The 27,841-nt window shown below is 53.3% G+C and overlaps 1 protein-coding gene across 3 annotated transcripts in view; it reads left to right on the top strand.

The window, feature by feature from the left end:
- DCTN1 (dynactin subunit 1) overlaps positions 1-27,841 on the top strand; it is a 106,834-nt gene that overhangs the window by 20,891 nt on the left and 58,102 nt on the right. The window contains exons 5-10 of one of the 3 annotated variants that reach the window (XM_069745072.1): positions 3,777-3,797; positions 16,316-16,333; positions 20,316-20,336; positions 23,199-23,390; positions 23,457-23,654; positions 23,725-23,929. In XM_069745072.1, coding sequence (XP_069601173.1) covers positions 3,777-3,797; positions 16,316-16,333; positions 20,316-20,336; positions 23,199-23,390; positions 23,457-23,654; positions 23,725-23,929 — 655 coding nt within the window. Of the gene's footprint in view, positions 1-3,776; positions 3,798-16,175; positions 16,334-20,315; positions 20,337-23,198; positions 23,391-23,456; positions 23,655-23,724; positions 23,930-27,841 lie in introns of those variants that run through there. The other 2 variants (XM_069745071.1, XM_069745070.1) reach the window with 2 other exon arrangements.

Below are 27,841 nucleotides of genomic sequence, written 5' to 3'. Positions count from 1 at the left end.
GCTGTGACTTGCATAAGGGAACAAGGGTGTCTCTCGTCTGCTGCTCATAGAAGGTTTCTCCCCGCACAACCATGGTTGCCAAATAAAAGATAGGATAGAAAAACGAAGAGAAAGGGAGGGGATAATTACCCGTACACAATTGTCTCAAGACTAATAAAACACTGAGTTCGTTCTCCAAACTTATTTGCGCAGAGTCCTCGCAAGAACTTTCTGCAAGTTTTTAGTGAGAGGAATGATTACTCAAACCAAATCACTAATGCTCTAAGATATCCCACCGCCTTGCCACCAAATGTCACGATTCCCACTGCTGTCACCAATTGGTCAGGATTCCCACCGTGACCGTCACCCCTACGTCACGGATTGAGGTGACTTTAGGCCAACAGACGGCTATCACATGTGCAGGGGGGCTTATCTTAGTTATCCCTCCACTCCACGATGTGATGAAAAACCACACACAAAGCTATTGACCTCTTAGTTTACAGCAGGGGCTTATTCTAGGTATCCCACTGCTTTTCTATATACCACGAACTGCAGGGATTTATGTATATCCCACTTACAATACCACTTAACACTTGCAGCTCTCTGGCGCCCCCTTGCTCTCAGGTCAGATTAGGTACTGCACCCTGGGTAATTAGTCGCCAGAAAGGCTGCCTGCTATGTACTGGCTATTGGGCACGCTGCAGCGACGCGATAACTACTCCCACTCAGGCATTAACAATAATTATCAACGCCGCAGTCGCTACCGCATCACTCAACAGTCAGCACACTATCGCTGCCACCAACTTCGATTAAACGGGTCCGAAGCTAACCCAACACAACAGTAACAGTAGCGTATTTCCCTTCAGAAGACTTAGGGTACGGTTTAGAACAGGAGAAAGAACTGGTATTAAATAATATACCCCATCAAAAGTTTCAGGCAGTGTTTTATCAAAATATTTTACAAAGATGTTACAAATGAGACAATTGCAAATATGTACAAGGGTAATTATAACATAAAGGGAATAAATGAGAAAAAGCAACACTCACATGTTCAAAGCATGGCAGGCAACCAGGCTAGGGCAGTTTTCCATACGTCCCAACTCATTGGACGTGCTGCTGGCTTCAGGAGAAGACAAGAAGTCAGGAAGAAATCTGAGCTGGGGAAGCCTGCCACAAACTTAAAACCTTAAGGCTGTGACATCACAGAAAGGCTGGCTTATCCAGACCCTCCTCTCTCTACATTCTGAGTAAACTTTAAACTATTTTCTCTAATTTCTATAACTTCACTACAAAACACGTCATAGTTCTAACAAACCCATCAATCATCTCGGGTTAACGTGAGCATTCTAATGAGATCAAATATGTCCTATCTGGGATACATATTTACAGAGAAAACCCTACTTCTTTACCAGACGGAGTTAGAAGCCCGAGTTTCAAGGGATGGGTACATACACTGAGTGAGAATACGAATATATATTTTCGTGTTCTTACCGTAAACATGGTGCATAATATCGTATAAAAAAACAAAGAATCTTTCATGAATTTTGGAGCCACTTTTCCAGTTCCGACTAGTGCAGGTGGGAGGGGTGAGGGACTTTCGTCCGAGCCTGGAATTTATGACCCCAGGGCAATAAAACCACCTTGTAGCATACAGTCCATAGCCCAGAGAGAAACAAGGAGAGTCAGCTAGGGAAGGGGGGATTTAGCCCACCTCATGAGCTGAAGAGCAACTAAACTTATATGATATTTCATACCATATCGTGACAGACAGGTTATATACTGGAGATTATGTGTGGGGAGGTATCAGGGGATTAGTGCAGAGATGTATGGAGAGGACAGGTTATATACTGGGGATTATGTATGGAGGTATCAGGAGATTAGGGCAGAGATGTATGGAGAGGACAGGTTATATACTGGAGATCATGTGTGGGAGATATCAGCAGATTAGGTCAGAGATGTATGGAGAGGACAGGTTATATACTGGAGATTATGTGTGGAGGTATCAGGAGATTAGGGCAGAGATGTATGGAGAGGACAGGTTATATTCTGGAGATTGTGTGGTGGTATCAGGAGATTAGGGCAGAGATGTATGGAGAGGACAGGTTATATACTGGAGATTGTGTGGGGAGGTATCAGGAGATTAGGACAGAGATGTATGGAGGAAGAGCACAGAGTAATGTAGAAGGCAGAGGACAGGTCTAGGAGTAGGAGCACAGAGTAATGTAGAAGGCAGAGGACAGGTCTAGGAGGAGGAGCACAAGCTAATGTAGGAGGCAGAGGAAAGGTCTAGGAGGAGGAGCACAGAGTAATGTAGAAGGTAGAGGACAGGTCTAGGAGGAGGAGCACAGAGTAATGTAGAAGGTAGAGGACAGGTCTAGGAGGAGGAGCACAGGGTAATGTAGACGGTAGAGGACAGGTCTAGGAGGAGGAGCACAGAGTAATGTAGAAGGCAAAGGACAGGTCTAGGAGGAGCACAGGGTAATGTAGAAGGCAGAGGACAGGTCTAGGAGGAGGAGCACAGAGTAATGTAGAAGGTAGAGGACAGGTCTAGGAGGAGGAGCACAGAGTAATGTAGAAGGCAGAGGACAGGTCTAGGAGGAGCACAGGGTAATGTAGAAGGCAGAGGACAGGTCTAGGAGGAGGAGCACAGGGTAATGTCGAAGGTAGAGGACAGGTCTAGGAGGAGGAGCACAGGGTAATGTAGAAGGCAGAGGACAGGTCTAGGAGGAGGAGCACAGAGTAATGTAGAAGGTAGAGAACATGTCTAGGAGGAGGAGCACAGGGTAATGTAGAAGGCAGACAACAGGTCTAGGAGGAGCACAGAGTAATGTAGAAGGCAGAGGACAGGTCTAGGAGGAGTACAGAGTAATGTAGAAGGTAGAGGACAGGTCTAGGAGGAGGAGCACAGAGTAATGTAGAAGGTAGAGGACAGGTCTAGGAGGAGGAGCACAGAGTAATGTAGAAGGCAGAGGACAGGTCTAGGAGGAGGAGCACAGAGTAATGTAGAAGGCAGAGGACAGGACTAGGAGGAGGAGCACAGAGTAATGTAGAAGGTAGAGGACAGGTCTAGGAGGAGCACAGAGTAATGTAGAAGGCAGAGGACAGGTCTAGGAGGAGGAGCACAGGGTAATGTAGAAGGTAGAAGACAGGTCTAGGAGGAGGAGCACAGTAATAAACATTTCTGCATAGAACTTTGAGCACTAACTGTCATCTCTTGTCTTAATAATGGAGGACGCATTATACTCATGAATAAAGATTTTTGAGAATTAACAATCAGTCTCGGGATGTCTCCACTTTACATACATGTAATCAGGCGCTGGTCTCCTAGCTTGGTACTATTTTCGGATTAGCTGCCCTCTAACCTCTCTCCGTGCAGTGTACTACTCCTCCTCTCGGATTAGCTGACCTCTAACCTCTCTCCATGCAGTGTGCTACTCCTACTCTCGGATTCACTAACCTCTCACCGTGCAGGGTACTACTACTCCCCTCGGATTCACTAACCTCTCTCCGTGCAGGGTGCTACTCCTCCTCGGATTCACTAACCTCTCTCCGTGCAGGGTACTACTCCTCCTCTCAGATTCACTAACCTCTCTCCGTGCAGGGTGCTACTCCTCCTCTCAGATTCACTAACCTCTCTCCGTGCAGGGTGCTACTCCTCCTCTCAGATTCACTAACCTCTCTCCGTGCAGGGTGCTACTCCTCCTCGGATTCACTAACCTCTCTCCGTGCAGGGTACTACTCCTCCTCTCGGATTAGCTGACCTCTAACCTCTCACCTTTTGCCCTCTCTCCGTGCAGCGTGGATTGAAGCCTAAGAAGGTGCGGTGCGGTTCCTCCCGGGGGCGCTGTCCGGCGCTCCGCATGCCTCCATCTTCCCTCCATGCATGTCGCTGTCTCCTGCACGGCCGTGATCACGTTCATCCATGTCCAGCCTTTTCCATCATTGTATCATCTCTCGTCATGGGGGGATGTTGTGAGTGGGGGCCGAACACGGACCCCCGACATGCTGACATGTACTCTCTGCCCGCACATAGCGACTGCATGTTACACCGAGTGTATGGCACCATTCAGATTATAATCTCCAGACGATGTAATAATCCGTCCATGTGATGTACAGATTATAATCTCCAGTGACACAGATTATCTGGGATTATCACAGCTGTGACCAGTGTGGATTATCTCTGCCTGGTCTCCAGTGGATGTGGGTTATTGGCTCCTGTACATGTGCATGCTGGGCTGTGGGGTCATGTGGACGTGCTCCCCGGCCGCCGATTGCTTGTTGTGTCCGTATATATGTGTGTATATCCTGTATATGTGCGGCCGGGTCCACCCATGTGTGGGTTCAGCCTGTCGTGCCCCCCTTGTGCCGGGATCCCAGGACTCTTCCAGGGGCTCCTCACGTGTCTGTTGGAGGTTTACGTCACCTCCCGGAGGATTCTCTCGTCACTCTCCTGATGTCCTCTGTGCTGCTGTGGATCCATTAGCGGTGCAGCCGGCTAAAGATCCGGTTACAGCCATTATCTGCTGTTGAGCCTCCATTATCCTCCTCTCCTGAGAGACCCAGCTGTGTATGCAGGCCATTATACTTGAGGAGGAAGCCCCTGGGGCCATTATACTGGAGGAGGAAGCCCCTGGGGCCATTATACTGGAGGAGGAAGCCCCTGGGGCCATTATACTGGAGGAGGAAGACCCTGGGGCCATTATACTGGAGGAGGAAGCCCCTGGGGCCATTATACTGGAGGAGGAAGCCCCTGGGGCCATTATACTGGAGGAGGAAGCCACTGGGGCCATTATACTGGAGGAGGAAGCCCCTGGGGCCATTATACTGGAGGAGGAAGCCCCTGGGGCCATTATACTGGAGGAAGCCACTGGGGCCATTATACTGGAGGAGGAAGCCACTGGGGCCATTGTTGGGGTGACCTCCCCAGAGGGGATCGCATTATGTCTCTGTGCTTGGGGGTTCATGGCCATAGCAGCAGCAGCCACTGCCATATTGTCTGAAACTACACACTGTAGCAAGCCACTTATGGCACTGCAGTGACACATTGTAACAAACCTCCAGCTTTGTGAGCAGGACAAGGTCGGGTCTTTAAATACAAATCCATACGCGTACTGCACTTGTTACTACTGCCCGCAGGAGACAGCAGATGTGACCAGCAAATCGCCCTGTGGCAGTGTGATATCAGCTCAATGCTCTGTCTGTTTAGGTCAGTATTACATCTGCAGAACAGCTGGGGTGCCTCTATGTGGCAGTACTGTTTAATCCCCTACGGGGAGCAGGGCTGAGCCTGGGAGACGTCGGGGAGCGGGGCTGAGCCCGGGAGACATTGGGGAGCGGGGCTGAGCCTGGGAGATGTCGGGGAGCAGGGCTGAGCCTGGGAGATGTGAGGGAGCGGGGCTGAGCCTGGGAGATGTCAGGGAGCGGGGCTGAGCCTGGGAGATGTCCGGGAGCAGGGCTGAGCCTGGGAGATGTCGGGGAGCGGGGCTGAGCCTGGGAGATGTCCGGGAGCGGGGCTGAGCCTGGGAGATGTGAGGGAGCGGGGCTGAGCCTGGGAGATGTCAGGGAGCGTGGCTGAGCCCGGGAGATGTCGGGGAGCGGGGCTGAGCCCGGGAGACGTCGGGGAGCGTGGCTGAGCCCGGGAGATGTCAGGGAGCAGGGTTGAGCCCGGGAGATGTGAGGGAGCAGGGCTGAGCCCGGGAGATGTGAGGGAGCAGGGCTGAGCCCGGGAGATATCAGGGAGCGGGGCTGAGCCTGGGAGACGTCGGGGAGCAGGGCTGAGCCCGGGAGATATCAGGGAGCGGGGCTGAGCCTGGGAGATGTGAGGGAGCAGGGCTGAGCCCGGGAGATGTCAGGGAGCAGGGTTGAGCCCGGGAGATGTCAGGGAGCGTGGCTGAGCCCGGGAGATGTGAGGGAGCAGGGTTGAGCCCGGGAGATGTGAGGGAGCAGGGCTGAGCCCGGGAGATGTGAGGGAGCAGGGCTGAGCCCGGGAGATATCAGGGAGCGGGGCTGAGCCTGGGAGACGTCGGGGAGCAGGGCTGAGCCTGGGAGACGTCGGGGAGCGTGGCTGAGCCTGGGAGATGTGAGGGAGCAGGGCTGAGCCCGGGAGATGTCAGGGAGCAGGGTTGAGCCCGGGAGATGTGAGGGAGCAGGGCTGAGCCCGGGAGATATCAGGGAGCGGGGCTGAGCCTGGGAGACGTCGGGGAGCGGGGCTGAGCCTGGGAGACGTCGGGGAGCAGGGCTGAGCCTGGGGGACGTCGGGGAGCGTGGCTGAGCCCGGGAGATGTGAGGGAGCAGGGCTGAGCCCGGGAGATGTGAGGGAGCAGGGCTGAGCCCGGGAGATGTGAGGGGAGCAGGGCTGAGCCTGGGAGATATCAGGGAGCAGGGCTGAGAGCCCGGGAGACATTGGGGAGCGGGGCTGAGCCTGGGAGACGTCGGGGAGCGGGGCTGAGCCTGGGAGACGTCGGGGAGCAGGGCTGAGCCTGGGGGACGTCGGGGAGCGTGGCTGAGCCCGGGAGATGTGAGGGAGCAGGGCTGAGCCCGGGAGATGTGAGGGAGCAGGGCTGAGCCCGGGAGATGTGAGGGGAGCAGGGCTGAGCCTGGGAGATATCAGGGAGCAGGGCTGAGAGCCCGGGAGACATTGGGGAGCGGGGCTGAGCCTGGGAGACGTCGGGGAGCGGGGCTGAGACGTCGGAGAGCGGGGCTGAGACGTCGGGGAGCGGGGCTGAGACCCCGGGAGACGTCGGGGAGCAGGCACTTGTGGACATATGTGCCCCTAAATTTGCTCACTTCTGGGATTGTGGCCACCACAGAAAGCGCCGCCATCACTTGCCATCTGCTCCCTTGTTTGCCTCTTAACCGGTGTGGTGTGCCCGCATTAACCCCTGCATACCCTGGAGCGGAGGTTGTAATCCTCTCCTCCGGGCAGACAGTAGAGCCCTTCTGTCACGTGTACACAGGAACGTCCTCATATCTCATCCATTGCACGGCTGCCATGACTCCTCGCACCGCGGTAAACTGCGGACGCCGCTTCTACCTGCATGTAATGTGATGTCGGGTCCCTTGCATGTTACCCGTACAATCATACATCGCCCACCTGAATATCGCACGTATGTTGTCTGGACAGTGCCTTGATGAAGTCTTCATAACCCATGAACTTTTCCTCATTTTTGACCTTACACCACAAACATAAATGTGTTTTATTGGGATTTTCATAAAGTAACCAGTATTTGTGATGTGTAAAGGTAATGATAACGTTCTCTAATTATTATATAAATCTGAACATTGTTCTGTGCATTAGTATTCAGCCCCCTGTAGTCTGATGCCCCCAGAAGTCACATAATCAGTACACTGCCCCCCCTGGGTGTGATCTCTCCTCAGTATAACTACAGGTCCTTCTCAAAAAATTAGCATATAGTGTTAAATTTCATTATTTACCATAATGTAATGATTACAATTAAACTTTCATATATTATAGATTCATTATCCACCAACTGAAATTTGTCAGGACTTTTATTGTTTTAATACTGATGATTTTGGCATACAACTCCTGATAACCCAAAAAACCTGTCTCAATAAATTAGCATATTTCACCCATCCAATCAAATAAAAGTGTTTTTTAATAACAAACAAAAAAACCAACAAATAATAATGTTCAGTTATGCACTCAATACTTGGTCGGGAATCCTTTGGCAGAAATGACTGCTTCAATGCGGCGTGGCATGGAGGCAATCAGCCTGTGACGCTGCTGAGATGTTATGGAGGCCCAGGATGCTTCAATAGCGGCCTTAAGCTCATCCAGAGTGTTGGGTCTTGCGTCTCTCAACTTTCTCTTCACAATATCCCACAGATTCTCTATGGGGTTCAGGTCAGGAGAGCTGGCAGGCCAATTGAGCACAGTAATACCATGGTCAGTAAACCATTTACCAGTGGTTTTGGCACTGTGAGCAGGTGCCAGGTCGTGCTGAAAAATGAAATCTTCATCTCCATAAAGCATTTCAGCCGATGGAAGCATGAAGTGCTCCAAGATCTCCTGATAGCTAGCTGCACTGACCCTGCCCTTGATGAAACACAGTGGACCAACACCAGCAGCTGACATGGCACCCCACACCATCACTGACTGTGGGTACTTGACACTGGACTTCAGGCATTTTGGCATTTCCTTCTCCCCAGTCTTCCTCCAGACTCTGGCACCTTGATTTCCGAATGACATGCAAAATTTGCTTTCATCAGAAAAAAGTACTTGGGACCACTTAGCAACAGTCCAGTGCTGCTTCTCTGTAGCCCAGGTCAGGCGCCTCTGCCGCTGTTTATGGTTCAAAAGTGGCTTTACCTGGGGAATGCGGCACCTGTAGCCCATTTCCTGCACACGCCTGTGCACGGTGGCTCTGGATGTTTCCACACCAGACTCAGTCCACTGCTTCCTCAGGTTCCCCAAGGTCTGGAATCGGTCCTTCTCCACAATCTTCCTCAGGGTCCGGTCTCCTCTTCTCGTTGTACAGCGTTTTCTGCCACATTGTTTCCTTCCAACAGACTTACCATTGAGGTGCCTTGATACAGCACTCTGGGAACAGCCTATTTGTTGAGAAATTTCTTTCTGGGTCTTACCCTCTTGCTTGAGGGTGTCAATGATGGCCTTCTTGACATCTGTCAGGTCGCTAGTCTTACCCATGATGGGGGTTTTGAGTAATGAACCCGGCAGGGAGTTTATAAAAGCCTCAGGTATCTTTTGCATGTGTTTAGAGTTAATTAGTTGATTCAGAAGATTAGGGTAATAGGTCGTTTAGAGAACCTTTTCTTGATATGCTAATTTATTGAGACAGGTTTTTTGGGTTATCAGGAGTTGTATGCCAAAATCATCAGTATTAAAACAATAAAAGACCTGACAAATTTCAGTTGGTGGATAATGAATCTATAATATATGAAAGTTTAATTGTAATCATTACATTATGGTAAATAATGAAATTTAACACTATATGCTAATTTTTTGAGAAGTACCTGTACAGCTGTTCTGTGAAGGCCTCAGAGGTTTGTGTGAGAACAGGGGATAAAACAGCATCATGAAAACCAAGGAGCCCACCAGACAGGTCAGGGATAAAGTGGTGGAGGAGAGGAGAGCAGGGTTAGGTTATAGAAAATAGCCCAAGCTCTGAACATCTCATGGAGCATCAATCCATCATCCCCAGCAAGGAGAGCACTAATGAGAGAAGCAGCCGATAGGAACATGGACACTGGAGGAGCCGCAGAGATCCACAGTTCAGGGGGAGAATCTGTCCACAAGCTAACTATTGGTCATATATTGCACAAATCTGACCTTTATGGAAGAAAGACTCAAGAAGTCCCATGTAGAGGACACAGCGAGCATGTGCAAGAAGGTGATGTGGTCAGATGAGACCAAAGAACGTTATGGGCTAAATTCAAAACGCTGTGTGTTGCAGAAAACGAACACTGCACATCACCCTGAAAACATCATCCCCACCGTAACACATGGTGGAGGCAGCATCCTGCTGTGAGGAAGCTTTTCTTCAGCAGAGGCAGGGAAGCTGGTCAAAGGTGATGGGAAGATGGGCAGAGCTAAAGAAAGGACAATCCTGGAAAAATCCTGTTAGAGGGTGCAGAAGACCAGAGCCTGGAACGTAGGTTCATCTTCCAGCAGGACAACGACCGTCAACATCCTGCCAGAGCCACAATGGAGGGATCTCACTGAGCGAGAGAGACAACCCCAAAAGACTGCAGAGAAAGGAGGAGAGACAGACCCCAAAAGACTGCAGAGAAAGGAGGAGAGACAGACCCCAAAAGACTGCAGAGAAAGGATGAGAGACAGACCCCAAAAGACTGCAGAGAAAGGAGGAGAGACAGACCCCAAAAGACTGCAGAGAAAGGTGGAGAGACAGACCCCAAAAGACTGCAGAGAAAGGAGGAGAGACAGACCCCAAAAGACTGCAGAGAAAGGACGAGAGACAGACCCCAAAAGACTGCAGAGAAAGGAGGAGAGACAGACCCCAAAAGACAGCAGAGAAAGGTGGAGAGACAGACCCCAAAAGACTGCAGATAAAGGTGGAGAGACAGACCCCAAAAGACAGCAGAGAAAGGAGGAGAGACAGACCCCAAAAGACTGCAGAGAAATGAGGAGACAGACCCCAAAAGACTGCAGAGAAAGGTGGAGAGACAGACGCCAAAAGACTGCAGAGAAAGGTGGAGAGACAGACCCCAAAAGACTGCAGAGAAAGGATGAGACAGACCCCAAAAGACTGCAGAGAAAGGAGGAGAGACAGACCCCAAAAGACTGCAGAGAAAGGAGGAGAGACAGACCCCAAAAGACTGCAGAGAAAGGAGGAGAGACAGACCCCAAAAGACTGCAGAGAAAGGAGGAGAGACAGACCCCAAAAGACTGCAGAGAAAGGAGGAGAGACAGACCCCAAAAGACAGCAGAGAAAGGTGGAGAGACAGACCCCAAAAGACTGCAGAGAAAGGTGGAGAGACAGACCCCAAAAGACTGCAGAGAAAGGTGGAGAGACAGACCCCAAAAGACTGCAGAGAAAGGTGGAGAGACAGACCCCAAAAGACTGCAGAGAAAGGGGGAGAGACAGACCCCAAAAGACCGCAGAGAAAGGAGGAGAGACAGACGCCAAAAGAACGCAGAGAAAGGAGGAAAGACAGACCCCAAAAGACTGCAGAGAAAGGAGGAGAGACAGAACCCAAAAGACTGCAGAGAAAGGTGGAGAGACAGACCCCAAAAGACTGCAGAGAAAGGAGGAGAGACAGACCCCAAAAGACTGCAGAGAAAGGAGGGAGAGACAGACCCCAAAAGACTACAGAGAAAGGTGGAGAGACAGACCCCAAAAGACTGCAGAGAAAGGAGGAGAGACAGACCCCAAAAGACTGCAGAGAAAGGAGGAGAGACAGACCCCAAAAGACTGCAAAGAAAGGAGAGACAGACCCCAAAAGACTGCAGAGAAAGGAGGAGAGACAGACCCCAAAAGACTGCAGAGAAAGGAGGAGAGACAGACCCCAAAAGACTGCAGAGAAAGGAGGAAAGACAGACCCCAAAAGACTGCAGAGAAAGGAGGAGAGACAGACCCCAAAAGACTGCAGAGAAAGGTGGAGAGACAGACCCCAAAAGACTGCAGAGAAAGGGGGAGAGACAGACCCCAAAAGACCGCAGAGAAAGGAGGAGAGACAGACCCCAAAACACTGCAGAGAAAGATGGAGAGACAGACCCCAAAAGACTGCAGAGAAAGGAGGAAAGACAGACCCCAAAAGACTGCAGAGAAAGGAGGAGAGACAGACCCCAAAAGACTGCAGAGAAAGGAGGAGAGACAGACCCCCAAAAGACAGCAGAGAAAGGAGGAGAGACAGACCCCAAAAGACTGCAGAGAAAGGAGGAGAGACAGACCCCAAAAGACTGCAGAGAAAGGAGGAGAGACAGACCCCAAAAGACTGCAGAGAAAGGTGGAGAGACAGACCCCAAAAGACTACAGAGAAAGGAGGAGAGACAGACCCCAAAAGACTGCAGAGAAAGGAGGAGAGACAGACCCCAAAAGACTGCAGAGAAAGGAGGGAGAGACAGACCCCAAAAGACTGCAGAGAAAGGAGGAGAGACAGACCCCAAAAGACAGCAGAGAAAGGAGGGAGAGACAGACCCCAAAAGACTGCAGAGAAAGGAGGAGAGACAGACCCCAAAAAGACAGCAGAGAAAGGAGGAGAGACAGACCCCAAAAGACTGCAGAGAAAGGAGGAGACAGACCCCAAAAGACTGCAGAGAAAGGAGGAGAGACAGACCCCAAAAGACAGCAGAGAAAGGAGGAGAGACAGACCCCAAAAGACAGCAGAGAAAGGAGGAGAGACAGACCCCAAAAGACTGCAGAGAAAGGTGGAGAGACAGACCCCAAAAGACTGCAGAGAAAGGGGGAGAGACAGACCCCAAAAGACCGCAGAGAAAGGAGGAGAGACAGACCCCAAAAGACTGCAGAGAAAGGAGGAGAGACAGACCCCAAAAGACTGCAGAGAAAGGAGGAGAGACAGACCCCAAAAGACTGCAGAGAAAGGTGGAGAGACAGACCCCAAAAGACCGCAGAGAAAGGGGGAGAGACAGACCCCAAAAGACCGCAGAGAAAGGAGGAGAGACAGACCCCAAAACACTGCAGAGAAAGATGGAGAGACAGACCCCAAAAGACTGCAGAGAAAGGAGGAAAGACAGACCCCAAAAGACTGCAGAGAAAGGAGGAGAGACAGACCCCAAAAGACAGCAGAGAAAGGAGGAGAGACAGACCCCAAAAGACCGCAGAGAAAGGAGGAGAGACAGACCCCAAAAGACTGCAGAGAAAGGAGGAGAGACAGACCCCAAAAGACTGCAGAGAAAGGTGGAGAGACAGACCCCAAAAGACTGCAGAGAAAGGTGGAGAGACAGACCCCAAAAGACAGCAGAGAAAGGAGGAGAGACAGACCCCAAAACACTGCAGAGAAAGATGGAGAGACAGACCCCAAAAGACAGCAGAGAAAGGAGGAGAGACAGACCCCAAAAGACTGCAGAGAAAGGAGGAGAGACAGACCCCAAAAGACTGCAGAGAAAGGAGGAGAGACAGACCCCAAAAGACTGCAGAGAAAGGAGGAGAGACAGACCCCAAAAGACTGCAGAGAAAGGAGGGAGAGACAGACCCCAAAAGACTGCAGAGAAAGGAGGAGAGACAGACCCCAAAAGACCGCAGAGAAAGGAGGAGAGACAGACCCCAAAAGACTGCAGAGAAAGGAGGAGACAGACCCCAAAAGACTGCAGAGAAAGGAGGAAAGACAGACCCCAAAAGACTGCAGAGAAAGGAGGAGAGACAGACCCCAAAAGACTGCAGAGAAAGGAGGAGAGACAGACCCCCAAAAGACAGCAGAGAAAGGAGGAGAGACAGACCCCAAAAGACTGCAGAGAAAGGAGGAGAGACAGACCCCAAAAGACTGCAGAGAAAGGTGGAGAGACAGACCCCAAAAGACTACAGAGAAAGGAGGAGAGACAGACCCCAAAAGACTGCAGAGAAAGGAGGAGAGACAGACCCCAAAAGACTGCAGAGAAAGGAGGGAGAGACAGACCCCAAAAGACTGCAGAGAAAGGAGGAGAGACAGACCCCAAAAGACAGCAGAGAAAGGAGGGAGAGACAGACCCCAAAAGACTGCAGAGAAAGGAGGAGAGACAGACCCCAAAAGACAGCAGAGAAAGGAGGAGAGACAGACCCCAAAAGACAGCAGAGAAAGGAGGAGAGACAGACCCCAAAAGACTGCAGAGAAAGGAGGAGACAGACCCCAAAAGACTGCAGAGAAAGGAGGAGAGACAGACCCCAAAAGACAGCAGAGAAAGGAGGAGAGACAGACCCCAAAAGACAGCAGAGAAAGGAGGAGAGACAGACCCCAAAAGACTGCAGAGAAAGGTGGAGAGACAGACCCCAAAAGACTGCAGAGAAAGGGGGAGAGACAGACCCCAAAAGACCGCAGAGAAAGGAGGAGAGACAGACCCCAAAAGACTGCAGAGAAAGGAGGAGAGACAGACCCCAAAAGACTGCAGAGAAAGGTGGAGAGACAGACCCCAAAAGACTGCAGAGAAAGGGGGAGAGACAGACCCCAAAAGACCGCAGAGAAAGGAGGAGAGACAGACCCCAAAACACTGCAGAGAAAGATGGAGAGACAGACCCCAAAAGACTGCAGAGAAAGGAGGAGAGACAGACCCCAAAAGACAGCAGAGAAAGGAGGAGAGACAGACCCCAAAAGACCGCAGAGAAAGGAGGAGAGACAGACCCCAAAACACTGCAGAGAAAGATGGAGAGACAGACCCCAAAAGACTGCAGAGAAAGGAGGAAAGACAGACCCCAAAAGACTGCAGAGAAAGGAGGAGAGACAGACCCCAAAAGACAGCAGAGAAAGGAGGAGAGACAGACCCCAAAAGACCGCAGAGAAAGGAGGAGAGACAGACCCCAAAACACTGCAGAGAAAGATGGAGAGACAGACCCCAAAAGACAGCAGAGAAAGGAGGAGAGACAGACCCCAAAAGACTGCAGAGAAAGGAGGAGAGACAGACCCCAAAAGACTGCAGAGAATGGTGGGAGAGACAGACCCCAAAAGACTGCAGAGAAAGGAGGAGAGACAGACCCCAAAAGACTGCAGAGAATGGTGGGAGAGACAGACCCCAAAAGACAGCAGAGAAAGGAGGAGAGACAGACCCCAAAAGACTGCAGAGAATGGTGGGAGAGACAGACCCCAAAAGACAGCAGAGAAAGGAGGAGAGACAGACCCCAAAAGACTGCAGAGAAAGGTGGAGAGACAGACCCCAAAAGACTGCAGAGAAAGGGGGAGAGACAGACCCCAAAAGACCGCAGAGAAAGGAGGAGAGACAGACCCCAAAAGACTGCAGAGAAAGGAGGAGAGACAGACCCCAAAAGACTGCAGAGAAAGGTGGAGAGACAGACCCCAAAAGACTGCAGAGAAAGGGGGAGAGACAGACCCCAAAAGACCGCAGAGAAAGGAGGAGAGACAGACCCCAAAACACTGCAGAGAAAGATGGAGAGACAGACCCCAAAAGACTGCAGAGAAAGGAGGAAAGACAGACCCCAAAAGACTGCAGAGAAAGGAGGAGAGACAGACCCCAAAAGACAGCAGAGAAAGGAGGAGAGACAGACCCCAAAAGACCGCAGAGAAAGGAGGAGAGACAGACCCCAAAACACTGCAGAGAAAGATGGAGAGACAGACCCCAAAAGACTGCAGAGAAAGGAGGAAAGACAGACCCCAAAAGACTGCAGAGAAAGGAGGAGAGACAGACCCCAAAAGACAGCAGAGAAAGGAGGAGAGACAGACCCCAAAAGACCGCAGAGAAAGGAGGAGAGACAGACCCCAAAACACTGCAGAGAAAGATGGAGAGACAGACCCCAAAAGACAGCAGAGAAAGGAGGAGAGACAGACCCCAAAAGACTGCAGAGAAAGGAGGAGAGACAGACCCCAAAAGACTGCAGAGAAAGGTGGGAGAGACAGACCCCAAAAGACTGCAGAGAAAGGAGGAGAGACAGACCCCAAAAGACTGCAGAGAATGGTGGTCGTACAGAGTAGTTCCTTAGGGCTGCATATCTCGCCTGTGTTTTGCGGTAATAGTTAGTACACCCCGTGTCCGGACTGTAACGTCTCGGTGACCTGGACACTGAGAGATCAGAATACAGATAATAAATGGGAAATGTGTAAGAACATCCGCACTGGGGGCTGTAAGAGGTTTATGCCTTGTGGGAAGAAAAGGACCAAAAATAAGAAAGGACCTGGGGTCCTCGTGTCTGATAAATGTAAGGTTATACACATGGGAAGAGGGAATCAATATCACCATTACACACTGAACGGGAAACCACTGGGTAAATCTGACAGGGAGAAGGACTTGGGGATCCTAGTTAATGATAAACTTACCTGGAGCAGCCAGTGCCAGGCAGCAGCTGCCAAGGCAAACAGGATCATGGGGTGCATTAAAAGAGGTCTGGATACACATGATGAGAGCATTATACTGCCTCTGTACAAATCCCTAGTTAGACCGCACATGGAGTACTGTGTCCAGTTTTGGGCACCGGTGCTCAGGAAGGATATAATGGAACTAGAGAGAGTACAAAGGAGGGCAACAAAATTAATAAAGGGGATGGGAGAACTACAATACCCAGATAGATTAGCGAAATTAGGATTATTTAGTCTAGAAAAAAGACGACTGAGGGGCGATCTAATAACCATGTATAAGTATATAAGGGGACAATACAAATATCTCGCTGAGGATCTGTTTATACCAAGGAAGGTGACGGGCACAAGGGGGCATTCTTTGCGTCTGGAGAAGGTTTTTCCACCAACATAGAAGAGGATTCTTTACTGTTAGAGCGGTGAGAATCTGGGATTCCTTCCCTGGTGATGGTGACCTCGGCCGCGGGCTCAGGAGAGGCTGGATGTCCTCCTGGAGGTCTATAATATTGTATGTTCCGGTTATTCGGATCTGTGCCGGAGTATCGGGTGACTCGCGGCTTCGTTCCTCCTTTCCGTTACAGTGTGTCGCTCTCACACATCACGCCCCTATATGATACGTGCACGGTGTGTGGTGCTGAGCGGGCCGGCAGTGCCGGGGTTAACCCCTGGCGGCACAGAAGTGGTCCAGCTCGGCGGATGCTGCCCGGTTGCCTGGTGACGGCCCCTCCTCTGTCTCCTCCCCCGGAGATGGAGCAGGCGGTGTCCGGGCGCGGAGCGGGGCCGCTGCTGCTGCTGTGATCCCCGGTGACTGTGGAGCCCGCGCCGTCCGTGTGCTGACACCTGTCTCCTCTCTGTCCCGCCTCCCTGTGCGACCATGAAGCAGGCCCCGGCCGCCCGGAAGGTACCGCCGCCCTCCCCCGGTCTGTGCTGCATGGGGCGGGGAGATGGGGTCACCCTGCACGGTGAGGGGTCCACAGCGGGGCCTGTGTGCACGGGGTCCGGGGGCTGCACTGGGGGAGGGAGGCCCAGCAATAGAGGGAGGCCCAGCAATAGAGGGAGGCCCAGCAATAACAGGGAGGCCCAGCATGACAGGGAGGCCCAGCAATAGAGAGAGGCCCAGCAATAGAGAGAGGCCCAGCATAACAGGGAGGCCCAGCATAACGGGGAGGCCCAGCAATAGAGAGAGGCCCAGCAATAGAGAGAGGCCCAGCATAACGGGGAGGCCCAGCATAACGGGGAGGCCCAGCAATAGAGGGAGACCCAGCAATAGAGAGAGGCTCAGCATAACAGGGAGGCCCAGCATAACAGGGAGGCCCAGCATAACAGGGAGGCCCAGCATGACAGGGAGGCCCAGCATAACAGGGAGGCCCAGCATGACAGGGAGGCCCAGCATAACGGGGAGGCCCAGCAATAGAGAGAGGCCCAGCAATAGAGAGAGGCTCAGCATAACAGGGAGGCCCAGCATAACAGGGAGGCCCAGCATGACAGGGAGGCCCAGCATAACGGGGAGGCCCAGCAATAGAGAGAGGCCCAGCATGACAGGGAGGCCCAGCAATAGAGAGAGACCCAGCAATAGAGAGAGGCCCAGCATAACGGGGAGGCCCAGCATGACAGGGAGGCCCAGCAATAGAGGGAGACCCAGCATAACAGGGAGGCCCAGCATGACAGGGAGGCCCAGCAATAGAGAGAGGCCCAGCATAACAGGGAGGCCCAGCAATAGAGAGAGACCCAGCATAACAGGGAGGCCCAGCATGACAGGGAGGCCCAGCAATAGAGGGAGACCCAGCATAACAGGGAGGCCCAGCATGACAGGGAGGCCCAGCAATAGAGAGAGGCCCAGCATGACAGGGAGGCCCAGCAATAGAGGGAGACCCAGCATAACAGGGAGGCCCAGCAATAGAGAGAGGCCCAGCATAACAGGGAGGCCCACCATGACAGGGAGGCCCAGCATAACAGGGAGGCCCAGCAATAGAGAGAGGCTCAGCATAGCAGGGAGGCCCACCATGACAGGGAGGCCCAGCATTAGAGGGGGAGGCCCACAGCTCCTCAGCCCATAATGGACAGTTGTGCGCTCGCTGCCGGTGAGGAAACGTTCATCCGTTCAGAGCCGGCGCTGGTCGTCCTCACATTCTGCCCCGGTTCACTGTGGCAGTCTGCTCACTGGTGCCATTGTACCGACACCACAGCTGTGAGGAGTTTCCATTCACTGGCAGCCAGCGGACGCTGGATCACACCGTGCTGGGACATTGTATGCAGGGTCTGCTGAGCCCGGGGGGTCCGGTCACTGCACGGGGGGGGGCGGGGGGGTCCGGTCACTGCACGGGGGGGGGCGGGGGGGTCCGGTCACTGCACGGGGGGGCGGGGGGTCCGGTCACTGCACGGGGGGGGGGGGGGGCGGGGGGGTCCGGTCACTGCACGGGGGGGGGGCGGGGGGGTCCGGTCACTGCACGGGGGGGGGGGGTCCGGTCACTGCACGGGGGGGGGGGGGTGTCCGGTCACTGCACGGGGGTCCGGTCACTGCACGGGGGGGGTCCGGTCACTGCACGGGGGGGGGGCGGGGGGGTCCGGTCACTGCACGGGGGGGGCGGGGGGGTCCGGTCACTGCACGGGGGGGGGCGGGGGGGGTCCGGTTACTCAACGGGGGGGGGCGGGGGGGGTCCGGTTACTCAACGGGGGTCCGGTCACTGCGGGGCCCCTCAGTCTGGTAGTAATCCATACTAATTGGCAGCAGTGAGGTTTCTAGATGGGAGCGACCTAGTCGGGGGTCTCTGGGGGAGCCTGTAACTGTGGGGGGCACCACACGTAACAGTGCAGCCCCTGCTCGGCCCCCGTGTACCAGCTGAGGGGTATACCGCATGATGTGCCCTGTGCATGTAATTATCTGCAGGAAGGCGGACATCTCCGGAGAGCGCCTGCTCCAGTCACAGCCAGAGCTGCACTCGCACTTCTGCTGGAGCTGCAGGACTAACCGCTGAGTGATGTGGGTGCAATGCATCATTCCTCCTGCGGAAAGGAGGGAGCGGCCAGAGACCTCCGTGTATCTTCTGGGTCTGGACGAGGAGTCCAGTGGGCGGTCCTTCTGTAATGCACAGGTATAGTGCACGGTCACATGATACCGCCCACTGGACTCCTGACAGAACAAGTGTCAGAAGATACAAGTAAAGTGTGACAATAGTCTAAGAAATAACTGTAAACAAGCAGAATAGTGAGTGCAGCTCTGGGGGTGACTGGAGGATAAGACATGTCACAGCAGAATAGTGAGTGCAGCTCTAGAGGTGACTGGAGGATGACACGATGTAACAGCATAATAGTGACTGCAGCTCTGGAGGTGACTGGAGGATAAGACACGATGTAACAGCAGAATAGTGAGTGCAGCTCTGAAAGTGACTGGAGGATAAGACACGATGTAACAGCAGAATAGTGAGTGCAGCTCTGAAAGTGACTGGAGGATAAGACACGATGTAACAGCAGAATAGTGAGTGCAGCTCTGAAAGTGACTGGAGGATAAGACACGATGTAACAGCAGAATAGTGAGTGCAGCTCTGAAAGTGACTGGAGGATAAGACATGATGTAACAGCAGAATAGTGAGTGCAGCTCTGAAAGTGACTGGAGGATAAGACATGATGTAACAGCAGAATAGTGAGTGCAGCTCTGAAAGTGACTGGAGGATAAGACACGATGTAACAGCAGAATAGTGAGTGCAGCTCTGAAAGTGACTGGAGGATAAGACATGATGTAACAGCAGAATAGTGAGTGCAGCTCTGAAAGTGACTGGAGGATAAGACATGATGTAACAGCAGAATAGTGAGTGCAGCTCTGAAAGTGACTGGAGGATAAGACACGATGTAACAGCAGAATAGTGAGTGCAGCTCTGAAAGTGACTGGAGGATAAGACATGATGTAACAGCAGAATAGTGAGTGCAGCTCTGGAGGTGACTGGAGGATAAGACCTAAAGAAGAAAAGAGAGCAGCATCCGTCTCAGGTGAAAACGATTTCCAAAAAGGTGCTTTATTCTGCCATACAAAGTTACAAGTTGTTGTTGTAACTTTGTATGGCAGAATAAAGCACCTTTTTGGAAATCGTTTTCACCTGAGATGGATGCTGCTCTCTTTTCTTCTTTGAGTTTTCCTGGTCTGATTGGATCCTTGGACTTTGGAGCGTGCATCCTTCAAGCCGAGTGCTGATGAATTTACCTACTTGGAGGATAAGACCTATCACAGCAGAATAGTGAGTGCAGCTTTGGAGGTGACTGGTGGATAAGACATGATGTAACAGCAGAATAGTGAGTGCAGCTTTGGAGGTGACTGGGGGATAAGACATGATGTAACAGCAGAATAGTGAGTGCAGCTTTGGAGGTGACTGGAGGATGACACGATGTAACAGCAGAATAGTGAGTGCAGCTCTGGAGGTGACTGGGGGATAAGACATGATGTAACAGCAGAATAATGAGTGCAGCTTTGGAGGTGACTGGGGGATAAGACATGATGTAACAGCAGAATAGTGAGTGCAGCTTTGCAGGTGACTGGTGGATAAGACATGATGTAACAGCAGAATAGTGAGTGCAGCTCTGGAGGTGACTGGAGGATAAGACCTGTCACAGCAGAATAGTGAGTTCAGCTCTGAAAGTGACTGGAGGATAAGACATGATGTAACAGCAGAATAGTGACTGCAGCTCTGGAGGTGACTGGAGGATAAGACACGGTGTAACAGCAGACTAGTGACCGCAGTTCTGGGGGTGAGTGGAGCACGTGACTGTGTTGCATGACTCTGAGCTGAGGTTTTGTTGCTCTGTGCTGCTCCTGGATATCATTAACCCCTGTGTCGCTGTCTTCTCTCCCGTCTGCTGCGTCTCCTCTGTCTCCTCCTGCCGCTTTTCCACAGATCACCACCCGCCGCACTAAGGTGAGCCGCGGACCAGCGCAGAGCAGTGTGTGTCTGGTGGTCCTGCCTGTTGGGGGGGTGGAGAAGCCGCCATTATTAGCGAGGGTCCCGGACACATGACCGTACAGTGGCTTCTACACTGTGACAACACCGCAGCTGTGTCCCCGCAGCAATCACAGAATCCCGCTGTGCACACCGCCGCGCCGGCCAGACTGGGACTCTGATTGTCGCCTGTTCATCTTGTGGTTGTTTTTCTCGTGTTCTGTACGGTGTGCCGCACACTGCACTTCGCTCTGCTACACGGAGTGATGGCTCCGGCCTGGGAGTGACTGTATGAAAAGCCCCCATCAGTGGCCGCAGGGACCACCAGCCTCAGACCGCGAAGGCCACCTCACACCCGAGCCGTCCCTGGTGCTGACACTCAGCTCTGCTACATCACACCCGAGCCGTCCCTGGTGCTGTCACTCAGCTCTGCTACATCACACCCGAGCCGTCCCTGCTGCTGACACTCAGCTCTGCTACATCACACCCGAGCCGTCCCTGGTGCTGACACTCTCAGCTCTGCTACATCACACCCGAGCCGTCCCTGGTGCTGACACTCAGCTCTGCTACATCACACCCGAGCCGTCCCTGGTGCTGTCACTCAGCTCTGCTACATCACACCCGAGCCGTCCCTGGTGCTGACACTCAGCTCTGCTACATCACACCCGAGCCGTCCCTGGTGCTGACTCTCAGCTCTGCTACATCACACCCGAGCCGTCCCTGGTGCTGTCACTCAGCTCTGCTACATCACACCCGAGCCGTCCCTGGTGCTGACACTCAGCTCTGCTACATCACACCTGAGCCGTCCCTGCTGCTGACACTCTCAGCTCTGCTACATGACACCTGAGCCGTCCCTGGTTCTGACACTCAGCTCTGCTACATCACACCTGAGCCGTCCCTGCTGCTGTCACTCTCAGCTCTGCTACATCACACCTGAGCCTCCCCTGGTGCTGTCACTCTCAGCTCTGGTACATCACACCTGAGCCTCCCCTGGTGCTGTCACTCTCGGCTCTGCTACATCACACCTGATCCGTCCCTGGTGCTGTCACACTCGGCTCTGCTACATCACACCTGAGCCGTCCCTGGTGCTGACACTCTCAGCTCTGCTACATCACACCTGAGCCGTCCCTGGTGCTGACACTCTCAGCTCTGCTACATCACACCTGAGCCGTCCCTGGTGCTGACACTCTCAGCTCTGCTACATCACACCTGAGCCGTCCCTGGTGCTGACACTCTCAGCTCTGCTACATCACACCCGATCCGTCCCTGGTGCTGACACTCTCGGCTCTGCTACATCACACCCGATCCGCCCTGGTGCTGACACTCTCAGCTCTGCTACATCACACCCGATCCGTCCCTGGTGCTGTCACACTCAGCTCTTCTACATCACACCTGAGCCGTCCCTGGTGCTGACACTCTCAGCTCTGCTACATCACACCTGAGCCGTCCCTGGTGCTGACACTCTCAGCTCTGCTACATCACACCCGATCCGTCCCTGGTGCTGACACTCTCAGCTCTGCTACATCACACCTGAGCCGTCCCTGGTGCTGACACTCTCAGCTCTGCTACATCACACCTGAGCCGCCCCTGGTGCTGTCACTCTCAGCTCTGCTACATCACACCTGAGCCGTCCCTGGTGCTGACACTCTCAGCTCTGCTACATCACACCTGAGCCGCCCCTGGTGCTGTCACTCTCAGCTCTGCTACATCACACCTGAGCCGTCCCTGGTGCTGTCACTCTCAGCTCTGCTACATCACACCTGAGCCGTCCCTGGTGCTGTCACTCTCAGCTCTGCTACATCACTCCTGAGCCGTCCCTGGTGCTCTCACTCTCAGCTCTGCTACATCACACCCGAGCCGTCCCTGGTGCTGTCACTCTCAGCTCTGCTACATCACACCCGATCCGTCCCTGGTGCTGTCACTCTCAGCTCTGCTACATCACTCCTGAGCCGTCCCTGGTGCTGTCACTCTCAGCTCTGCTACATCACACCTGAGCCTCCCCTGGTGCTGTCACTCTCAGCTCTGCTACATCACACCTGAGCCTCCCCTGGTGCTGTCACTCTCAGCTCTGCTACATCACACCTGAGCCGTCCCTGGTGCTGTCACTCTCAGCTCTGCTACATCACACCTGAGCCTCCCCTGGTGCTGTCACTCTCGGCTCTGCTACATCACACCTGAGCCGCCCCTGGTGCTGTCACTCTCAGCTCTGCTACATCACACCTGAGCCGTCCCTGGTGCTGACAGTCTCAGCTCTGCTACATCACACCTGATCCGCCCTGGTGCTGACAGTCTCAGCTCTGCTACATCACACCTGAGCCGCCCCTGGTGCTGTCACTCTCAGCTCTGCTACATCACACCTGATCCGCCCTGGTGCTGACAGTCTCAGCTCTGCTACATCACACCTGAGCCGCCCCTGGTGCTGTCACTCTCAGCTCTGCTACATCACACCTGAGCCGTCCCTGGTGCTGACACTCTCAGCTCTGCTACATCACACCTGATCCGCCCTGGTGCTGACAGTCTCAGCTCTGCTACATCACACCTGAGCCGTCCCTGGTGCTGTAGGGTGGAGTAGCCCTTTATTATGGGGTCTCGCCCTTTTCACCCGCTCCGCTTAGTCTGTGATTTGGAGGTTCGTTGCTGCAGGATTGGGTCAGGACGGGGGTGCAGCCGATCACTGACAGTAAGCAGGGGTCTGGTGCAGAGCTCACACATGAAGCCTCCGGTATGAGCCGCTCATCCTTCCCCCGCTGCGGCGGCTGCTCGGGGCGCCGCGGAGTCCGGGATGGACCGTGTCTCGCCCTGTATGGTCCTGTCCATTAATGACGTCTCTCCTGATTGCAGCCCACGCGCCCGTCCAGCTCTGCTGCTTCCAGCGGTACAGCCGGGGCCTCCGGATCTGCATCGGCATCATGTGGAGAGATCAGCAGCAGCGAGCCCAGCACGCCAGCTCAGACCCCACTAGCGGCTCCCATCATCCCATCACCCTCACTGACCTCTCCTGTGGCCCCTCTGCCCGCTCCGGGGCCCTCCAAGGTAAAGATAGGGGTACGATTGCCCCTTGTGTCTCATGGCCAGACCCTGATCTGTGCACTATTCCAGGAGGAGGAGAACCTGAGGGCTCAGGTGAAGGACCTGGAGGAGAAGCTCGAGACCCTGAAGATGAAGAGGTCCGAGGACAAGGCCAAGCTGAAGGAGATGGAGAAGTCCAAGCTCCAGCTGGAGCAGCTCCAGGAGTGGAAGAGTAAGATGCAGGAGCAGCAGGCCGACCTCCAGCGCCAGCTCAAGGAAGCCAAGAAGGTGGGTGACCGGCATCGGAGAGAACGCACCTGCGAAGCCGCAGTGTCCAACCATCGTGTCTTCTGCGCAGGAGGCCAAGGAAGCTCTGGAGGCCCAGGAACGCTACATGGAGGAGATGGCGGATACTGCAGACGCTATAGAAATGGCCACGCTGGATAAGGAGATGGCTGAGGAGCGAGCCGAGTCATTACAGCAGGAGGTGGAGACCGTAAAGGAGAAGGTGGAGGAGCTGACCATGGACCTGGAGATCCTGAAACATGAGATTGAGGAAAAAGGTGGGTCATGTCATGGTGGAGTGAAGTACCTGAGGATTGTATGGAGAGAGGTGGTGTAACATTCAGGCGGTGGAGCGTATGACGAGGTGGTGTGGTAACATACAGGCGGTGGAGTGTGTAGAGAGAGGTGGTGTAACATACAGGCGGTGGAGCGTATGACGAGGTGGTGTGGTAACATACAGGCGGTGGAGTGTATGGAGAGAGGTGGTGTGGTAACATACAGGCGGTGGAGTGTATGGAGAGGGGTGGTGTGGTAACATACAGGCGGTGGAGTGTATGGAGAGGTGGTGTGGTAACATACAGGCGGTGGAGTGTATGGAGAGAGGTGGTGTGGTAACATACAGGCAGTGGAACGTATAGAGACGTGGTATGGTAACATACAGGCGGTGGAGTGTATGGAGAGAGGTGGTGTGATAACATACAGGCGGTGGAGTGTGTAGAGAGAGGTGGTGTAACATACAGGCGGTGGAGCGTATGACGAGGTGGTGTGGTAACATACAGGCGGTGGAGTGTATGGAGAGAGGTGGTGTGGTAACATACAGGCGGTGGAGTGTATGGAGAGAGGTGGTGTGGTAACATACAGGCGGTGGAGTGTATGGAGAGAGGTGGTGTGGTAACATACAGGCGGTGGAGTGTATGGAGAGAGGTGGTGTGATAACATACAGGCGGTGGAGTGTATGGAGAGAGGTGGTGTGATAACATACAGGATGTGGAGTGTATGGAGAGAGGTGGTGTGGTAACATACAGGCGGTGGAGTGTATGGAGAGAGGTGGTGTGGTAACATACAGGCGGTGGAGTGTATGGAGAGAGGTGGTGTGGTAACATACAGGCGGTGGAGTGTATGGAGAGAGGTGGTGTGGTAACATACAGGCGGTGGAGTGTATGGAGAGAGGTGGTGTGATAACATACAGGCGGTGGAGTGTATGGAGAGAGGTGGTGTGGTAACATACAGGATGTGGAGTGTATGGAGAGAGGTGGTGTGGTAACATACAGGCGGTGGAGTGTATGGAGAGAGGTGGTAACATACAGGCGGTGGAGTGTGTGGAGAGAGGTGGTGTGGTAACATACAGGCGGTGGAGTGTGTGGAGAGAGGTGGTGTAACATACAGGATGTGGAGTGTATGGAGAGGTGGTGTGGTAACATACAGGATGTGGAGTGTATGGAGAGAGGTGGTGTGGTAACATACAGGCGGTGGAGTGTATGGAGAGGGGTGGTGTGGTAACATACAGGCGGTGGAGTGTATGGAGAGGTGGTGTGGTAACATACAGGCGGTGGAGTGTATGGAGAGAGGTGGTGTGGTAACATACAGGCAGTGGAACGTATAGAGACGTGGTATGGTAACATACAGGCGGTGGAGTGTATGGAGAGAGGTGGTGTGATAACATACAGGCGGTGGAGTGTGTAGAGAGAGGTGGTGTAACATACAGGCGGTGGAGCGTATGACGAGGTGGTGTGGTAACATACAGGCGGTGGAGTGTATGGAGAGAGGTGGTGTGGTAACATACAGGCGGTGGAGTGTATGGAGAGAGGTGGTGTGGTAACATACAGGCGGTGGAGTGTATGGAGAGAGGTGGTGTGGTAACATACAGGCGGTGGAGTGTATGGAGAGAGGTGGTGTGATAACATACAGGCGGTGGAGTGTATGGAGAGAGGTGGTGTGATAACATACAGGATGTGGAGTGTATGGAGAGAGGTGGTGTGGTAACATACAGGCGGTGGAGTGTATGGAGAGAGGTGGTGTGGTAACATACAGGCGGTGGAGTGTATGGAGAGAGGTGGTGTGATAACATACAGGCGGTGGAGTGTATGGAGAGAGGTGGTGTGGTAACATACAGGATGTGGAGTGTATGGAGAGAGGTGGTGTGGTAACATACAGGCGGTGGAGTGTATGGAGAGAGGTGGTAACATACAGGCGGTGGAGTGTGTGGAGAGAGGTGGTGTGGTAACATACAGGCGGTGGAGTGTGTGGAGAGAGGTGGTGTAACATACAGGATGTGGAGTGTATGGAGAGGTGGTGTGGTAACATACAGGATGTGGAGTGTATGGAGAGAGGTGGTGTGGTAACATACAGGCGGTGGAGTGTATGGAGAGAGGTGGTGTGGTAACATACAGGCGGTGGAGTGTATGGAGAGAGGTGGTGTGATAACATACAGGCGGTGGAGTGTATGGAGAGAGGTGGTGTGGTAACATACAGGATGTGGAGTGTATGGAGAGAGGTGGTGTGGTAACATACAGGCGGTGGAGTGTATGGAGAGAGGTGGTGTGGTAACATAAAGGCGATGGAGTGTATGGAGAGAGGTGGTGTGATAACATACAGGATGTGGAGTGTATGGAGAGAGGTGGTGTGGTAACATACAGGCGGTGGAGTGTATGGAAAGAGGTGGTGTTATAACATACAGGCGGTGGAGTGTATGGAGAGAGGTGGTGTGGTAACATACAGACGGTGGAGTGTATGGAGAGAGGTGGTGTGGTAACATACAGGCGGTGGAGTGTATGGAGAGAGGTGGTGTGGTAACATACAGGCAGTGGAGTGTATGGAGAGAGGTGGTGTGATAACATACAGGCGGTGGAGTGTATGGAGAGGGGTGGTGTGGTAACATACAGGCGGTGGAGTGTATGGAGAGAGGTGGTGTGGTAACATACAGGCGGTGGAGTGTATGGAGAGAGGTGGTGTGATAACATACAGGCGGTGGAGTGTATGGAGAGGGGTGGTGTGGTAACATACAGGCGGTGGAGTGTATGGAGAGAGGTGGTGTGGTAACATACAGGATGTGGAGTGTATGGAGAGAGGTGGTGTGGTAACATACAGGCGGTGGAGTGTATGGAGAGAGGTGGTGTGGTAACATACAGGATGTGGAGTGTATGGAGAGAGGTGGTGTGGTAACATACAGGCGGTGGAGTGTATGGAGAGGTGGTGTGGTAACATACAGGCGGTGGAGTGTATGGAGAGGTGGTGTGGTAACATACAGGCGGTGGAGTGTGTGGAGAGAGGTGGTAACATACAGGCGGTGGAGTGTGTGGAGAGAGGTGGTGTGGTAACATACAGGCGGTGGAGTGTGTGGAGAGAGGTGGTGTAACATACAGGATGTGGAGTGTATGGAGAGGTGGTGTGGTAACATACAGGATGTGGAGTGTATGGAGAGAGGTGGTGTGGTAATATACAGGCGGTGGAGTGTATGACGAGGTGGTGTGGTAACATACAGGCGGTGGAGTGTATGGAGAGAGGGTGTGGTAACATACAGGCGGTGGAGTGTATGGAGAGAGGTGGTGTGGTAACATACAGGCGGTGGAGTGTGTGGAGAGAGGTGGTGTGGTAACATACAGGCGGTGGAGTGTATGGAGAAGGGTGGTGTGGTAACATACAGGCGGTGGAGTGTGGAGAGAGGTGGTGTGGTAACATACAGGATGTGGAGTGTATGGAGAGGTGGTGTGGTAACATACAGGCGGTGGAGTGTATGGAGAGAGGTGGTGTGGTAATATACAGGCGGTGGAGTGTATGGAGAGAGGTGGTGTGGCAACATACAGGCGGTGGAGTGTATGGAGAGGTGGTGTGGTAACATACAGGCGGTGGAGTGTGTGGAGAGAGGTAACATACAGGCGGTGGAGTGTGTGGAGAGAGGTGGTGTGGTAACATACAGGCGGTGGAGTGTGTGGAGAAGGGTGGTGTGGTAACATACAGGCGGTGGAGTGTGTGGAGAGAGGTGGTGTGGTAACATACAGGATGTGGAGTGTATGGAGAGGTGGTGTGGTAACATACAGGCGGTGGAGTGTATGGAGAGAGGTGGTGTGGTAACATACAGGCGGTGGAGTGTGGAGAGAGGTGGTGTGGTAACATACAGGATGTGGAGTGTATGGAGAGGTGGTGTGGTAACATACAGGCGGTGGAGTGTATGGAGAGAGGTGGTGTGGTAA

Source organism: Ranitomeya imitator, chromosome 1 (genome assembly GCF_032444005.1).
Source record: "Ranitomeya imitator isolate aRanImi1 chromosome 1, aRanImi1.pri, whole genome shotgun sequence".
Lineage (NCBI taxonomy): Eukaryota > Metazoa > Chordata > Amphibia > Anura > Dendrobatidae > Ranitomeya > Ranitomeya imitator.
The sequence above is the reverse complement of the archived record's forward strand: the minus strand, read 5'-3'. Positions and strand labels throughout refer to the sequence as shown.